The sequence below is a fragment of the Phyllobates terribilis genome, unplaced genomic scaffold (genome assembly GCF_046119375.1).
Source record: "Phyllobates terribilis strain yellow unplaced genomic scaffold, ASM4611937v1 Scaffold_1__5_contigs__length_1240528914, whole genome shotgun sequence".
Classification (NCBI taxonomy): domain Eukaryota; kingdom Metazoa; phylum Chordata; class Amphibia; order Anura; family Dendrobatidae; genus Phyllobates; species Phyllobates terribilis.
In genome coordinates, this window is record NW_027362761.1 from 666,725,711 (window position 1) to 666,744,183 (window position 18,473).

The window sequence follows — 18,473 nt, forward strand, 5'->3', positions numbered from 1 at the left end:
GTCAGCTTGTGACTGACGTGGTCATTTCGGAGATGGAGGAGGAGGTGGTGCATGAACGGAACAATGTGATTACATTGAGGTTAAATTGGTGATGCTGTTTTTTATACAAAAGAAAGATCCTATTGTTTGTTTTTTTTACGTTACTTTTTAAGACAAATGCGGTGTGTGACACATCATCAGACACATCCTTTTTTACTTATGATGGAAGGCCGTCTGATGTCCCTGTAAAAATAGGCTTTATGACTTTCAGAAGGCCCTTACTATTCTTAAAAGGCCAGCAGTCGGACCTAGCTATTGTTAGAGAGCCATCAGCCGGCTATGCTTTGTTGTTCCCATTATTAACAAGGGGGTCTCCTATACTGTTATTGCGTATCCAGTGACTGCAAGGGCAAACAAAAATTTGGACGCAACCCAATACCCCTTTGAAGAGACAGAGGAGGGTCTCAGTAAAAAAAATGTTGCCATTATAAAGGAGTGGGTCTCCTATAGTGGTAATGCCCATGCTGTGACTGCAAGGGCAGCCAAAATTTGGGAAAAACACCACTAAGAATTTAAAGACACATAGAGCAGGGCCACAGTAACAAGGTACGACATGTTCCCATTAGAAAGGAGAGGGTCTGCTATACAGTTATAGGGTATGCAGGGAGTCCAACGGCTGACCAATTTTAGGAAAAACACCACTAAGAATTTAAAGAAACACAGAGCAGGGCCACAGTAACGACAAATTCCCATTAGAAAGGAGAGAGTCTCCCATAGTGTTGGCCTATGCAGTGAATGCAAGGGCTACCAAAAATTTGGAGGCACGTCAATGCCCCTTGGAAGAGACGTGAAGGAGGGCCTCATAAAAAAATGTTCCCATTAGAAAGGAGCGGGCCTCCTATACTTGTAATGCCCATGCACTAAGTGTATGGGCTGACAAACATTTACCCCTGGGAGGTATACATGAACATACTGTATAAAAACATTTTTTTTACGGGCATCATAAACACCCTTTAAAAAAATTATGTGGGTGTTGCATCACGGACCACGGTCACCTTGGTGATATGGTGGTGGAGGATGAGGAGAAGGAGGAGTACAAGAGCAAATAGACAAAATCAGGAAGCGTATACCCATGTCTGGGTGTGAAAAGGTGCATGGGAATACACCTCCCAAGAAAAGACACTGGATTTGAGTTTATGTTACGCTGCTATCATTTGGTGGTGTTGAGAAGTCCGGCCCAATCCAGCCCTTGTTCATTTTTATAAGAGTCAGCCTGTCAGCATTTTCAGTTGACAGGCGGATGCGCCTATCAGTTATAATTCCACCAGCGGCACTAAAAACCCGCTCTGATAAAATGCTGGAGGCAGGGCAGGCCAGGACCTCCAAGCCATAGAGAGCAAGTTCATTCCACGTATCCAGCTTGGATACCCAATAATTATAAGGCACAGAGGAATCACGGAGGACGTTGGTACGGTCGGCAAGGTACTCCCTCAGCATCTTCCCAAACTTTTCACTCCTTGTGAGATGCACAGGGCCTGTGCGATGGGAGGGTCTCAGAAAACTCTCCCAGAACTTTGACAGAGTTCCCCTGCCTCTGCTGGATTGAGGTTGTGTCTCTCTCGCCTGTACTCCTTAGTTGTCCAACGAAGTGTGCCCTCTGCCGCCAGCATTTTCAGATCGCAATTTTCTTAATAGTTCCGCAACAAGGGCCTTCTGGTACTGCCCCATTTTTGTTGACCTGTCCGCCTCAGGAATAAGAGATATAAAGTTCTCCTTGTAGCGTGGGTCTAGAAGTGTCACCAACCAGTAATGACTGTCACCCAAAATTTTGAGAACGCGAGGGTCATGGGAAAGGCAGCGTAACATAATCTCAGCCATGCGTGCCAGACTACTAACAGGCAAGACTTCCGTGTCCTCACCAAGAGGATGACTGACCATGCTCTCCTCCTCCTCCTCTCTGTCCTCTGGCCATCCACGCTGAACATGACAGCTGTGCAGGTAGTACTGTCTATAGTGCTTGAAACTAGCTCCTATCCTTCCTCCTCCTCCTCTTTCTCATTGTCACCCATTCCACTTTGGGATGAGATGAGGCTTGGCTGTATGTAATCACCCTGTATGGTTCCTTGCTCCATCTCATCGTGCTCCGCCTGCAATGCATCCTCTTTGATTGTGAGCAGAGAGCGTTTCAGAAGACAGAGAAGTGGGATGGTGATGCTAATTATGGCGTCATCGCCGCTCACCATCTTGGTGGAGTCCTCAAAGTTTTGGAGGATGGTACATATGTCTGACATCCATGTCCACTCCTGAGGTCTTATGTGTGGAGTCTGAACTGAATACCGACGGCCTTGTTGATGCTGGTAGTCAACAACTGCCCTCTTCTACTCACAAATCCTTCCCAACATCTGCAGTGTAGAGTTCTAACGTGTGGGAACATCACACACCAGTCTGTGAGCTAGAAGCTGCAAATGCTGCTGAAACACTGCAAGGGCGGCGTAAGCTGTAGCTGACTTTCTAAAATGGGCACACATGTGGCGTACTTTAACAAGCAGATCCGGCATATCCGGGTAGGATTTGAGAAACCTCTGAACCACGAGGTTAAGCACATGGGCCAGGCATGGTACGTGTGTGTGCTCGCCTCGCCTCAGAGCCGCCACCAGGTTCCGGCCATTGTCACACACGACCATGCCTGGCTGTAGGTTCAGCAGTGTGAGCCACAGATCTGCCTGCTCTTTCAGAGCTGTCCACAACTCTTCAGCATTGTGCGGTTTTTCACCTAAGCATATTAGCTTCAGCACAGCCTGTTGCCGCTTGGCCAAGGCAGTGCTGCAGTGCTTCCAGCTTGTGACTGATGTGGTCATTTCAGAGATGGAAGCTGAAGAGGAGGCTGACGTGCAGGAGCTGTAGACCGCGGGGGCAACCCTGATTGACCTAGGGCCTGCAATCATTGGCGTCGGGAGGACATGTTCCGTCCCAAGGTCTGACTGGGTCCGGGCTTCCACTATGTTAACCCAGTGTGCCGTCAGCGAGATGTACCGTCCCTGCCCACAAGCACTTGTCCACGTGTCCGTGGTTAGGTGGACTTTACCGGTAACTGCGTTGCTGAGAGCACGGCTAATGTTTTGGGACACGTGCTTGTGTAATGCGGGGAAGGGACACCGGGAGAAATAGTGGCGGCTGGGGACCGAGTACCGAGGGATGGCCGCCGCCATCAGGTTGCAGAATGCTTCTGTCTCCACGAGCCTAAAAGGCAAGATTTCGAGCGCAAGCAGTCGTGAAATGTGAGAATTTAGCAGTGTGGCCTGTGGGGCGTTGGCCGCATATTTGCGCTTGTGTTCCAAGGACTGGGGTATGGACAACTGAACGCTGCGCTGGGACAAGGACATGGACGTGCTTCCTGATGCTGCTACTTGAGAGTGTGCAACGACAGGTGCAGGGCAGGCGGCATCTTCGCATGCACCATGGACAGGGGACTAGCTTGCATGCACAACAGCGGAAGAAGCAATGGTGCCACCCGCAGACACTGTTCCTGGATCCTGGGGTTCGGCCCACAAAGTCGGGTGCTTTGCTGCCATGTGCCTGATCATGCTGGTGGTGGTCAGGCTGGTCGTTTTGCCACCCCTGCTGATGCTGGCCTGGCAGATGGTGCAAATGGCCCTTTTGGAGTTATCGGCAGAGACTTTAAAAAACAACCAGACTCGGGAAGACCTAACAGTTGTACTGGCAACTTCCTTCATGTTGGTGTTACGGGGAACGGTTGCCTGTCTTCTGTCTGCGGCCACCACACTGCTTCTTCCTGCCTGTTGGGGTGCTCTGCCTCCCTCCCCCTGTGTGCTGCTGTCCTCGCTCTGCATGTCCTCCTGCCAGGTTGGTTCAGTTACTATATCATCCACCACCTCGTCTTTCACTTCCGCACCCTGGTCCTCCTCCTGACTTTCTGGCAATTGTGTCTTATCATCGTCCACCTTTTGTGACACTTTCCAACCGTCGCCTTCGTGTGACCGTGGCTGCTCAATATTTGGGCATCGCTACACGCAATCTCCTCCTGCCTTGCTTCAAGTGGACCGGGCGAGAGGCCCGAATCTATAAATGGAAAAGTGAACAACTCTTCCGAGTGTCAAAGTGTGGAATCAGTTGTCTCTGGGTACTCAGCATGGTGGGAGGAAGGAGGATCAGGGTGAGGAATATGCGGTGCAGACTCACGGCTACTGAGACGTGTGGAAGACAGGGTGGTGGTGGTGGCTAAGTGACTGGAAGCATTATCCGCTATCCAACCAACAACCTTTTGACACTGCTCTGGGTTCAACACTGGTATGCTGCGGTCCCCTAGAAATTGGGACAGGAAGGTCAGGCGAGAAGATGTGGGTGTTTGTTGTGGCACAATTTTGGCTTGCCCACGGCCTCTGCATGCACCATTACCATCATGTCCAGTTCCCTAACCCTTGCCCATATTAAATGGAGGACAGTATCTTCCACGCTCACTACAAATGACTGAGTTTGGAGCGAACTTATATGTGATCAGTGTGATAGAGAAAACAGAGTTTTAAATACCTGGCCTGTAGGTAAGTAGTTTGAACAGCAAACTGCGGTGAATTGCTTCAATGACACACTAAAGGAAATTTTTAATGGAGGCCAAAAATGGCAGTATTTTCTGACAACGTATATGTGATCCGTTTGACGGAGAAAACACAGTTTTAAATAGCTGGATTTATAGCGCTCTAATATGTTAAGGACCTGGCTGTATTCTGCAATGCCAACAAGCAAATGGCGCAGAAAAAATGGTGTTCTCTGGATTGCTTTTTAAGCAAATAATGAGGATTAAGATCCAAAGAAAAGTATTCCTGGCCCCTGAGACCTGGGCCTTTGTATAGAAATATCTAACAGCAGAAAGCAGAATTGGAATGGAGCCTCTTGTGCTATATGCACTGCAGTCTGCTATAAACACTGCCTGCCTATACACCCTGCCTGATATCTCTGCAAATGGATTACTTCTCAGAAGGACTGTTTGTTAAGATGGATATGTGTAATGTACGGTTTTTCTCCCTACACTACCTAATACACAAGCAAATCTGTCCCTGACGCAGCAGCACCTCTCCCAAAACAAGCAAATGGCGCAGAAAAACTGTGTTCCCTGGATTGCTTTTTAAGCAAAAAATGAAGATTAAGATCCAAAGAAAAGTATTCCTGGCCCCTGAGACCTGGGCCTTTGTATAGAAATATCTAACAGCAGCAGAAGGCAGAATTGGAATGGAGCCTCTTGTGCTATATGCACTGCAATCTGCTATATACACCGCCTGCCTGATATCTCTGCAGATGGATTAGTCCTCAGAAGGACTGTTTGTTAAGATGGATATGTTTACTACCCAATACACGATCAAATCTCTCCCTCACACAGCAGCAGCTCTCCCTACACTGTCTGATCCGGAGTGACTGTGACGAGCATGGCGGCACCAGGTCTGATATACAGTCATATGAAAAAGTTTGGGCACCCCTATTAATCTTAAGCTTAATGTTTTATAAAAATTGGTGTTTTTGCAACAGCTATTTCAGTTTGATATATGTAATAACTGTTGGACACAGTAATGTTTCTGCCTTGAAATGAGGTTTATTGTGCTAACAGAAAATGTGTAATCTGCATTCAAACAAAATTTGACCGGTGCATAAGTATGGGCACCCTTATCATTTTCTTGTTTTAAATACTCCTGCCTACTTTTTACTGACTTACTAAAGCACTTTTTTTGGTTTTGTAACCTCATTGAGCTTTGAACTTTATAGCCAGGTGTATGCAATCATGAGAAAAGCTACTTAAAGTGGCCACTTGCAAGTTGTTCTCCTGTTTGAATCTCCTCTGAAGAGTGGCATCATGGGCTCCTCAAAACAACTGTCAAATGATCTGAAAACAAAGATTATTCAACATAGTTGTTCAGGGGAAGGATACAAAAAGCTGTCTCAGAGATTTAACCTGTCAGTTTCCACTGTGAGGAACATAGTAAGGAAATGGAAGAACATAGGGACAGTTCTTGTTAAGGCCAGAAGTGTCAGGACAAGAAAAACATCAGAAAGGCAGAGAAGAAGAATGGTGAGATCAGTCAAGGACAATCCTCAGACCACCTCCAGAGAGCTGCAGCATCAACTTGCTGCAGATGGTGTCACTGTGCATCGGTCAACTATACAACGCACTTTGCACAAGGAGAAGCTGTATGGGAGAGTGATGCGAAAGAAGCCGTTTCTGCAAGTACGCACAAACAGAGTCGGCTGAGGTATGCAAAAGCACATTGGAAGAAGCCTATTTCTTTTTGGAAGAAGGTCCTGTGGACTGATGAAACCAAGATTGAGTTGTTTGGTCATACAAAAAGGCGTTATGCATGGCAGCAAAAAAACACAGCATTCCAAGAAAAACACTTGCTACCCACAGTAAAATTTGGTGGAGGTTCCATCATGCTTTGGGGCTGTGTGGTCAATGCCGGCACTGGGAATCTTGTTAAAGTTGAGGGACGCATGGATTCCACTCAGTATCAGCAGATTCTTGGCAATAGTGTTCAAGAATCAGTGATAAAGTTGAAGTTACGCAGTGGATGGATCTTTCAGCAAGACAATGATCCAAAACACCGCTCCAAATCTACTCAGGCATTCATGCAGAGGAACAATTACAATGTTCTGGAATGGCCATCCCAGTCCCCAGACCTGAATATCATTGAACATCTGTGGGATCATTTGAAGAGGGCTGTCCATGCTCGGCGACCATCAAACTTAACTGAACTGGAATTGTTTTGTAAAGAGGAATGGTCAAAAATACCTTCATCCAGGATCCAGGAACTCATTAAAAGCTACAGGAAGCGACTAGAGGCTGTTATTTTTGCAAAAGGAGGATCTACTAAATGTTAATGTCACTTTTCTGGTGAGGGGCCCATACTTATGCACCTGTCAAATGTTGTTTGAATGCAGATTGCACATTTTCTGTTAGTACAATAAACTTCATTTCAAGGCAGAAACATTACTGTATCCAACAGTTATTACATATATCAAACTGAAATAGCTGTTGCAAAAACACCAATTTTTATAAAACATTAAGCTTAAGATTAATAGGGGTGCCCAAACTTTTTCATATGACTGTAAATTCATTAGCAATAATATGTAAGCATCACATGTGCAATGAATAACATAAGTGACAATAAAAGGAAGTGAAAAAGTGAGAAGATTATAATCAAGGGTAGATGCTAAGTGTAAAAAAGGGGTGGAGAATATGTGTGATAGAAAAACCCATTATGCAAGTGGAATAATTAAAAATATACAGTACAGACCAAAAGTTTGGACACACCTCATTTAAAGATTTCTCTGTATTTTCTTGACTGTGAAAATTGTACATTCACACTGAAGGAATCAGAACTATGAATTAACACATGTGGAATTATATACTTAACAAAATAGTTTGAAACAACTGAAAATATGTCTTATATTCTAGGTTCTTCAAAGTAGCCACCTTTTGTTTTGATGACTGCTTTGCACACTCTTGGCATTCTCTTGATGAGCTTCAAGAGGTAGTCACTGGAAATGGTCTTCCAACAATCTTGAAGAGTTCCCAGAGATGCTTAGCACTTGTTGGCCCTTTTGCTCACCCCAAACCATCTCGATTGGGTTCAGGTCAGGTGACTGTGGAGACCAGGTCATCTGGTGTAGCACCCCATCACTCTCCTTCTTGGTCAAATAGCCCTTACACAGCCTGGAGGTGTGTTTGGGGTCATTGTCCTGTTGAAAAATAAATGATGGTCCAACTAAACGCAAACCGGATGGAATAACATGCCGCTGCAAGATGCTGTGGTAGCCATGCTGGTTCAGTATGCCTTCAATTTTGAATAAATCCCCAACAGTGTTACCAGCAAAGCATCCCCACACCATCACATCTCCTCCTCCATGCTTCACGGTGGGAATCAGGCATGTAGAGTCCATCCGTTCACCTTTTCTGCGTCGCACAAAGACACGGTGGTTGGAACCAAAGATCTCAAATTTGGACTCATCAGACCAAAGCAGATTTCCACTGGTCTAATGTCCATTCCTTGTGTTCTTTAGCCCAAACAAGTCTCTTCTGCTTGTCGCCTGTCCTTAGCAGTGGTTTCCTAGCAGCTATTTTACCATCAAGGCCTGCTCCACAAAGTCTTCTTTTAACAGTTGTTGTAGAGATGTGTCTGCTGCTAGAACTCTGTGTGGCATTGACCTGGTCTCTAATCTGAGCTGCTGTTAACCTGCGATTTCTGAGGCTGGTGACTCAGATAAACTTACTCTCAGAAGCAGAGGTGACTCTTGGTCTTCCTTTCCTGGGGCGGTCCTCATGTGAGCCAGTTTCTTTGTAGCGCTTGATGGTTTTTGCAACTGCACTAGGTGACACTTTCAAAGTTTGCCCAATTTTTCAGACCGACTGACCTTCATTTCTTAAAGTAATGATGGCCACTCGTTTTTCTTTACTTAGAATTTGTATTATGGCAAGAAAAAAGCAGCTAACAGTCTATTCAGTAGGACTATCAGCTGTGTATCCACCAGAATTCTGCACAACACAACTGATGGTCCCAACCCCATGTACAATTTCATAGTCATGAAAATACAGAAAAATCTTTAAATGAGGTGTGTCCAAACTTTTGGTCTGTACTGTATGTATATCATATGTGCTGATGAGTGAAGAAAACATTTGGTGCAAAAATATATGATGGTACATTCATTTTTAATTATTCCATATTTTATTTTCCTTTGTATGTGATTTTTGATTACAATAAGCATCTTTTTAGGAGGGAATATAATTTGTGTCACTGTTCACTGCAAACCTGATATTCTATTCTCATCCTGCCTGCAATTTAGATTATTACAACCACTGTATGCACCATTTACATATTTATACAAGCACTTAGAAAAGTGGTAATTTTAGCTGTTTTATGTAGTAATCTATTATGTGGGGAAGCCACATGGCTATATTAAGTAGCACTTCATAAATTTAGCACCCCTTTCTGTTGACCACTATAGATATTTTTTTCAGCTTTCCAACAGTTGTCAGGATGTTTCAGGGCCCCTTTTATGAGGCATTTCCTAACTTTATTTTATTGGTTTTATTTATAAATAATAAAGATTTATGCTTTTAGTATGTAAATGGATCTCTTTTTTATTCTGGACAGTACCTGTAGCCTTAGTATGAGTTTAATTAGTTATATGATGTGCCATTAATTAAATTATTAGGACATTGGTGTAATTTGCTCTGAATATGGAGTCTGCATACTATTCTAGGAAAATCTACGCTCCAGGAGGCAAATAGTGATCTGTCCCTCTCGAGTCTCGCCATGTGGCTAAGCAGTACTGTGCAGCCACATATGGGGTATTTACACGTTCAGTAGAAATTGGGGAACAAATTTTGGTGCCATTTTTACCCATTTCCCGATGTAAAAATGTAAAATACAAAAACAAAACTAAAACAACATTTTTGTGGCAGTTTTTTTCTTTACTGCCCAATGGTATAAAATTCTGTGACACACCCGAACTGTCAACATGATCATTGCACCCCTAGATGAATTCACCGACAGGTGTAGTTCCTAAAATGGAGTCACTTATGGGCGGGGCGAGGTGCTTCTGTGGTTCTGGCACCTCAGGGGATCTTCCAGTGGGACATGGCATCTGCAAACCAAAACTGTAAAATATGCAATATAATATGGCGCTCCATCCCTTCTGAGCTTTGCACTGTGCCTCAAAAGTAGTTCACGATTACATGTAGGGTATTGGCTTACTCAGAAGAAATTGCACAACAAAGTGCCCTTATAAAAATTACACATTGTGGGTTAAAACAACATTTTAGCTGTAAAAATCTAATTATTCTCTCTTCACCGCCCAATGGTATAAAATATGAGGTACATATGGTGTCAACATGCTCACTGCACCCCTAGATGAATTAATTGAGAGGTGTAGTTTGCAAAATGACATCACTTATATGGGGTTTCTGCTGTTCTGGCACCTCAGGGGCTCTGCCAATGTGACATGGCACCCTCAAACCATTCCAGCAAAATCTGAACTCGAATATGGTGCTTCATCCCTTCTGAGCTATGCACTGTGCCTCAAAAGTAGTTTTCGCCCAACTCGTATCGGTATCGGTGTACTCAGGTGAAATTGCACAACAAATTGTATGGTCCATTTTGCTCCCATTGCCCTTGTAAAAATGAAAAATTTGTGACAAAACCAACATTTTTGCGGAAAAAATATTTTGATTTTCACAGTTGAGCATTATAAATTTCTGTGAAGCACCTAGGGGTTCAAGATGCACACCATCAGTCAAGATAAATTCCTTGAAGGGTCTAGTTTCCAAAATAGCATCACTTGTGGGGGGTTTCCACTGTTCAGGCATATCGGGGGCCCTCCAAACCAGACAAGGCGTCCACCAACTATTCCAGACAATTTTGCATTCAAAAAGTCAAATGGCGCTCTGTTATAGAAAATATTAAGATTTCTAAAGCCACTGTAGTGAAGCGGCATTCATCTGTGTCCCTCCTCCCCTCTCACACGGAAACGCAGTAGCAAAAAGGGCTTACAATATACAAATCTCTTTTAGTAGTTGAATTACACAATTTAACATATGGGAAATGAGTAAGACTGAGATGTATAAGTTGGAGAGGAAGGCTAGTGACAATCCTACTTAAAATGCAGGCAGCTCCTTTTGGAAATGAAAGACCCCTGCAATACCAACGAGCATGTCTGTTGTGCGTAGACAAAGAGTTATAGATTGGACAGGTAATTAAGGAAGGATGCCTATTGTTCCCAGAAAGTATATCCTGGGAAGCTTTATTTCTCTAAGGAAAATGCTGTACATTGACCCCAGACGTATGTCTCTGAAAGAAAATATCGAAGCTGTTATACATCCGATAGTGATGAAATATACATTCTCAGCTTCAGGGCAGATAGGGGAAGAAATTTTTTTTTCTTTCATAACTGTATCCTCTGCCTATAATCCACAAATCAATAGTGACCAGATAACTAACAACAGCGATGTCATGTTTGGTATCTGTGTAAAGGTAAAATCCCAATGAAAAACATGGGGGTGATCTCGAACATCTGTGATCAGCAGGGGGAGGATATTGCTAATGTGGGGAATTTCATTAAATCCTGAAGGGCTGAGAACATCCCAACTATCCCAAGTCCACATGAGGTCATCAAAGGGGGCGTGTGGGTGTAATTCGGGTGCTGATAAAAGGTCAAGCCAAATTATGACTGGTGTTCCTGTAAAGAGATACACATCGTGTATGCATCAATCCCGCTCACTGAACGTCCCCAATCGAAGTGCTCTCCTTCGGCTAAGTTGATTGATCTCTATGAGTGGCGTAGTAAGTCTCTTCTGTTATTCCTCTTTATATTATGTAACTGTTGTGACAAAGTCACTGGAAAAGTACTGAAGGGGAGATATGTAGCACTGAGTAAATAAACATAGGAAAAAGGTTCCAGCACACGAAGGAATAAGGGGTTAATCAGCTATCTTTAGTGCTAGGGAGGGGTTCAGAGAGGGAGGAGGTCAGAGGATAAAATCCACAGCCTTTAGAGAATTTGGTGTGGGGTGGGCCTAGAGGTGAATTTTAGAGGTGTTTGTTTCCAGGTCTCCTGGATTGAATGCCTTTGCTAAAGGAAATGGAAGCTGGACTTTAAGCCAGGTGGGCTAATCAACACTATTGTATGGACTTGTTATTTTATGTTTTACCTTCTGCCAGACGAAGGCTGTATTTACGCTTTCTGGTGATGGGGTTTATGAGGATTGCACTTTAAATAGAAACGGTTCCTGTGTCTGCCTCTTTAAGAAGCCGAGTGAGTCAATCTACCACACTATATATGCTGTATTGTTTTGTCCCCTTTGTAAAACCTTTTGTATGTTTTTTATAAACACTGCCTCGTTTTGGATTATATATAAAATGTGATAGTTCTATTCCTTTTGTTCTGTATTGCGCCTCAAAGCAGGCGAATCAGGCGTCCAGTGAGCCTGTAAAAACAACTGGTGGTGGCAGCTAATAATCTTTCTTGGGTTATTGTGGAGTTAGAAGTGACCGTATGTGGGTATAAGCATATTCCTTGCGTTAGGAGTCGGATTTGTACATACTAGTGTTGAGCGAACATGCTCGGATAACGTGCTATCCGAGAATGGTCGGTTTTATCCCAGTATTTTCGGCGTGTTCTTCTAATATGTTTGCCTCCCTGTGGCTGCATGTTTTGTGTCGGTAGACAGATGCAACACATGCGGGTATTGCCTGTGTTGCGTCTGTATACCGCCGCAAAACATGCAGCCGCAGGGAGGCAAACATATTAGCAGAGCATGCCGAAAATACTCGGATAAGACCGAGCATTCTCAGATAACACGTTATCCAAGCACGTTCGATCAACACTAGTACCGTTTTTATGGACTTTAAGACGCACTTTTTTCCTCCAAAATTTTGGAGGAAAGTGGGCGGTGCGTCTTATAGTTCGAATGTTGTAAACTGTGTAGTATATTGTTGCTGTGGATGGTGTGGGGGTAGAGACAGCGCCGGAAAAGCAGGGCACAGGTGGCGCCTGCTGTAGCCTATACTGTGCCCACTGCTAAAGAAAATAAATTTTCACTGCTCCCCACGCCAATGGGCGTGGGGAGAATGAATATTCATTCTCCTTAATAGCACGAACACTGTAGCCGCAGCCGCCGGCTGCAGCAGTGTCTCGGCGGTCACGTGTGCAAGCTATTAAAGAGCATGAATATTCACTCCTCTCCACTCCCATGGGTGTGGGGAGTAGTGAATATTCATGGTCTTTAATAGCAGGCACACGAGATCGCAGAGCCGCTGCAGGAGCCAGTGGCTGTGGCTACAGAGTGCGCGCTATTAAGGGGACTGAATATTCACTACTCCCCATGCCCATAGTCCAGGCGTGGAGAGTAGTGACTATTCCGGCAGCTCATCTCATCATGTGAGGATGCATGAAAGTGAGTTAGCAGCTGGCAGCAAAACAGGACACAGCGTTAGAGCAGAGGAATGGAAGACAAATCGTTTTTTTTGTGTGCAGCGTCATGGGGATGGGGATTGCCATGAATACAAGGATGTGGGTGCCATGCATACGAAGATGAGGGGTGCCATGCATACCAGGATTGGAGGTGCCATGCATTCCATTATGAGGGATGAGGAGTGCCATGCATAACAGGATGAGGGGTGCCATGTATACCAGGATGAGGTGTGCCATGCATACCAGGATGAGGGGTGCCACACATACCAGGATGCGGGATGTGGGGTGCCATGAATACCATGATGAGGGATGATGGGTGCCATGCATACCAGAATGAGGGGTGCCATGCATACCAGGATGAAAAATGCCATGCATACCAGGATGAGGGGTGCCATGCATACCAGGATGGAGATGAGGGGTGCCATGCATACAAGGATGAGGGGTGCCATGCATACCAGGATGGGGGCTGCCATGCATATCAGGAAGAGGGGTGCCACGCATACCAGGATCAGGGGTGCCATATATACCAGGATGAGGAATGCCATGCATATCAGGATGAGGGGTGCCATGCATACCAGGATGAGGGGTGCCATTCATACTAGGACGGGGGATTGGGGTGCCAGACATATCAGGATGGGGGATTGGGGTGTCATGCATTCCAGGATGGGGGATTGGGCTGCCATGTATACCAGGAAGGGGGATTGGGGTGCTATGTATACCAGGATGGGGGATTGGGGCCACATATAACAGGAAGTGGGGGCCATATATAACAGGATTGGGGATATTAGTACTGACTTGGGAGGTAATGTCCTCAATCCTGGTATATATGGCCCCCACTTCTTGTTATATGTGGCCCCCATACCCCCAATCCTGGTATGCATGGTACCCATCATCCTGATATGCATGGCATTCCTCATCCTGGTATATATGGCACCACTCATTCTGGTCATAACAGTGTTAGCAGCAGACCCCCTCCCCCATATCAGTACATTATGACCACATTCTTTGCTCCAGTTTTTTTGTCTATCCTTCTCTAAAACCTAGGTGCGTCTTATGGTCCGGTGCGTCTTATAGTCCGAAAAATACGGCATATACCATACGCTCACTGTTAGTTTCCCCATAACCGGCCTATTAGTGGAAACAGCCTCCGGCCTCCTCTTTTAATCGGTCAATCTAGTAGTCGTAGGGGGCAACAGAGAGCTGTTCGCTCCAAAGATAACAGCATGGGTGGTTCAGTGACGACCATCCTGGCTGCGATCTTTGACAAATTAGTGGCAGCAGTTAGATTTTACAGAATATCAGTGATCTGATTTGAGAAATCATTCCGGTCACTGAAAGCTTACACAGTTCTTGCAAAGTTTTGAGGAATCAGACTCAGTGTTTTTATTATTTTTTTAGCTTGGACAACACTGTACGTATAGCAGATACACCCCTCCCCTTCTCTTGTTTTTCTATTCTAATCTTTTATTTGGCAATGATGGCTACGCTTGATGAGGCCTGGTATAACCAGAAGAAGAAGGAAGTTCTTATTGCCCTCTGTGAGATGAGGCATATTGACTCCAAGGGCCAAACCAGGCAGAAAAAAAAATTGCTGGACCGTTGCAACGTGACGCAGAGCAAGTCTGTCACCCAAACCCTGACGAAGATGAAGTCAGCCAAGGCGCAGCTGGCGGTGCTGCAGAGGTCCCACCTGTGAATGCCAGCCATACCCACCGCCTGGGTACTGTGGTCCCCCACCTGCAGATGGCCTTGTAGTAACTCGAAGCAGATGATAGTGAGGGACATCTGAACCTGATTCAGCAGTACTGACTGGTTGAGAGAGCGGACCGAGAGGCTGAGAGAGCCTAGCATCAAGCTGAGCAACAGGCCCAGACCGAGCGGGAGGAGCAAGAGTACCAGCTGGCATTAGCACGAATCCAGACGGAGACATCCACCCCACAAAACAGTGAGTCTAGTAACGTCTCCACCTTTAAACCCTGTCCTGAGCTTTTTCCGCTAAAGGACAAGGATGGGGACTTGGACATATTTCTGCGGGGGTTTTAAAAAGCCTGCAGGCAGTACCAGCTGCCTGAGAACCAGTAGGCCCAATGTTTAACCTCAGGGATGGGAAGCAAGGCCCTCGAAATGTACGCTTCTCTCACTTGAGACCAAGATGGAGACTATGAGGCCATCATGCAGGCCCTGATGAAAAAAAATACCAGCTGACTCCTGAGCTGTACCACAAAATGTTCCGGGCCCTCCAGCGTGGACCATATAACAGCTATAGTGATGTGGTGGACAGGCTCAAACCAACTTTGAGCTGTGGGTCTAAGGACTGTTAGTCACCATCTCTGAGGACTTGAAGGATCTGATGGTGGAGGACCAATTTCCTCAGCTTTGCCCGGTGGAGGTGCGACAATTTGTGCTGGACCAGGAGCCAAAGGAGGTCACTAAAGCAGCACAGATTGCCGACGCGTATAAGGCCAATCATACGAAGGTGCGGAAGTCAGTTGTCACCAGCTGGTAAGGGGGTAAGCCAATAATCACCCCCAGTGCCCATGTCAGCCAGCCCACAGGGGGTCCTGTCCAATCTTCCAGCACCCGGCCTGCATATGACTTCTGGCAATGCTATACCTTTTACCGAACTGGTCACATCAGCCTCATCTGCCCGGGGAAGCACAAGATGAACCCCACATCTGAGGCCCAGGGGCCTAATGTAGTTATTCTTTTTGTGGGTGTGGCGGGCCCATGAGAATCTGGGCAGAACGTACCCTCATCCACCCTGAGAGTTTGTGTTACCGGAAGAACTTATTCCTGGGAAGACTCTGACTGTCACCAGGTTTGAGGGTGTTCGCCGTCCCTTACAGATAAGGGAAGTAGGGGTGTCCAAGAATCTCCCCACAAATGTGTTATTGGGAACTTATCTGGGACGGCTGGCTGACCAATACCTTCCTGATAACTCTCCCATATCTGAGATGTCATGCATTTCAAAAACTGATAATGTGAATGTCATGCCTAATGAAAGTGTTGTGGTAAAGGTGAACTCAGCCACGTCACGCTGAGGGGAGACATTGCTGAGGATCCCCTAAAAAGAGCCAGCTTAAGTGCTAAGGGTGATGGGAGAAGGCACAGAGACCATGAAGCAGGTGGTCCTGTGAAGCTGACCATTGTCACAACGGACTGTGACATGGCCAGTAGTAGCTGCCCAATGATTAGCACAGCTCCAAAGGGTAACAGGGGAGGATGGGGAGAAGCATGGGTATCATAAGGAAGGTAGTTGCATGCAGCAGACCAGTGAAACGACAGACAGTGACATGGCCAGTGGTAGCTGCCCCATAATTAGCACAGCTCCTGAGGTAACAAAAGGGGCAGAGAAGAGGCTGTAACAAAAGGGGCAGGGAAGATGTTATCCCCAGCCTGTGGGAAGGTATGTCCCACAACTGGGCAGGGTGAGGAACATGTGTGTCCCATCATCTGTCAGGATGATCGGAAAGAGGTACCAATAACCTTTCAGAGGGGAGGGAAAATTGTACTCCGAGTCGGTCAGGGTGATTAGAAAACAGGATTCCCGGTCGACAGGTGTGTCCCACATCCAGTCAGAGTGGAAGAAACGTAATATTCTCAGTCGGTCAGGAAGAAAGGAAAGTTGGGTAAGCAGCCTGTTAGACAAATGGGAAAATGTGGTTATCCCAAGGGAAGACAGCCTACCTAGGCGCTATCACCCGCGGTCCGAAAGCCCAGAACGCAGGTAATACCCTGCCTTCTGGACCCTCATCATCCAGCGGGATAACAGGACTATTGACTGACCCACAACAGGTCCTGGAGGGTTCCTGTGAGGTTGGTGCCTTAGCATCCCTTCTGGCTACCTCTAGCCAGGAGTCTCAGACCTGTCTGGTGGTGCTGAGTAACCATTCGGAGTAGCCCATCTCCGAATTCCAGAAGGAGAGGGTACTGTGGGATCTAGGAAGGGTGACTTATAGGTTAAGCTTGTGGGGCGATCTGTAAATCAGCGCCCACGCTACCTCAAAAAGGGGGAGGTATCATAAAAAATAGTAAGATTTCTAAAGCCACTGATGTGAAGGGGCTTTCACTTCCCTCCCTCCTCCTTACAATATACAAATCTCTTTTAGTAGTTGAATTACACAGTTTAACATATGGGAAATGAGTAAGACTGAGATGTATAAATTGGAGAGGAAGACTAGTGACAATCCTACTTAACCCCTTACTAACATGAGGCGCAATAATACGTCCCTGTGCCCTGGGCCTTAATGACCAGTTACGTATTATTGCGTCTCACCGATAGTGCCCGCACAAAAGCTGTGCGGGCGCGATCGCTGCCAGGTGTCAGCTGATTCTGACAGCTGACACCCGGCACTCAGTGCAAGGAGTGGTGCCAGCACCGGTCCCACACTTTACCCCCTAAATGCTGCGATCGCCCCTCTGCTCTTGGATTGGACACCCCGTGACGTCATAGTGGGGTCCCGATCGTTGCCATGGTGATCCAATGTCGTCATGATAACATTCGGGTCACCAGGCACTAGCAAGTTAGTTTGATCATGCGCAGTGCATGATCAAACATAGTTGCCTACAGTGCGGCGCTGACAGCCCGCATAGCATAGGGATGCTCCTGCCATACAAGCAATCAGCCTGCAAAAAATGAAAGTACCATATTGTGACAAAATAAAAAAGTGACAAAAAGTGAAAAAAAAGTAAAATTATATAAAAATATAAAAAAAATAAAAATATATTGTACCCATAAATTAAAAAAAAATAAAATAAAAAAAATAATCTTTATTTATATAGCGCCGACATATTCCGCAGCGCTTAACAATTCAGAGGTTCATATACAATAATTAAAGCAAAAATAATGACGACCCTGCTCATAAGAGCTTACAATCTACAATGAGGTGGGGGTGACAGAAAGTACAGGGGCTTATTTCCAATGATAGTCCAGCCATCTTGAGGGAATAGGAGATTGATAAAGGCTGCATGAGTAAGTCACAAGCCAGTATTTGTAGTGCTTTTGGGTGTAGTGGAGTTTGGTGGAGACTTATATTTGGAGAAATAATGAATGGGTTGTAAAAATATAAAGGAGTTCAGTTAGGGAACATGATAGGCCGCCCTACACAGGTGTGTTTTTAGAGAGTGCCTAAAACGGTATAAATTGTGGTTCATCCTAATTTCTTGGAGTACAGCATTCCAAAGAATAGGTGCAGCTCGGGAGAAGTCTTGGAGGCGGGAGTGGAAGGTTGGCCAATTTGGCCAGAAATAGATTCTATGGGCAATCAGACCCCTGCAAAAGAATAGAAAATTTAGGTTCCTTTTACAAAGATCTATACAAATATACGCTAAATAATAAATTGGAGTCAGGTACACTATTAGATAAAGTTGTTCTCCCTAGGTTGACAAAAGAATTGAAACAGTGTTTAAATGCAAAAATTTCACCAGAAGAGTATTATTAGTAGGTATTGGTGGACGACAAGCTCAGCTTTAGTGGCCAGTGTCAGGCAGCTGCTGCAAAGGCAAATAAAATAATGGGATGC

At 45.5% G+C, this 18,473-nt stretch overlaps 1 protein-coding gene across 3 annotated transcripts in view; it reads right to left on the bottom strand.

Moving 5' to 3' along the window:
• PIP5K1C (phosphatidylinositol-4-phosphate 5-kinase type 1 gamma) overlaps positions 1-18,473 on the bottom strand; it is a 633,992-nt gene that overhangs the window by 24,449 nt on the left and 591,070 nt on the right. Inside the window, exon 17 of one of the 3 annotated variants that reach the window (XM_073685071.1) lies at positions 18,191-18,223. The exons of the other annotated variants lie outside the window; for them this stretch is intronic. Within the exon in view, the coding sequence (XP_073541172.1) occupies positions 18,206-18,223 (18 nt within the window). The 3' untranslated portion in view covers positions 18,191-18,205. Of the gene's footprint in view, positions 1-18,190; positions 18,224-18,473 lie in introns of those variants that run through there. 3 annotated transcript variants of the gene reach the window in all.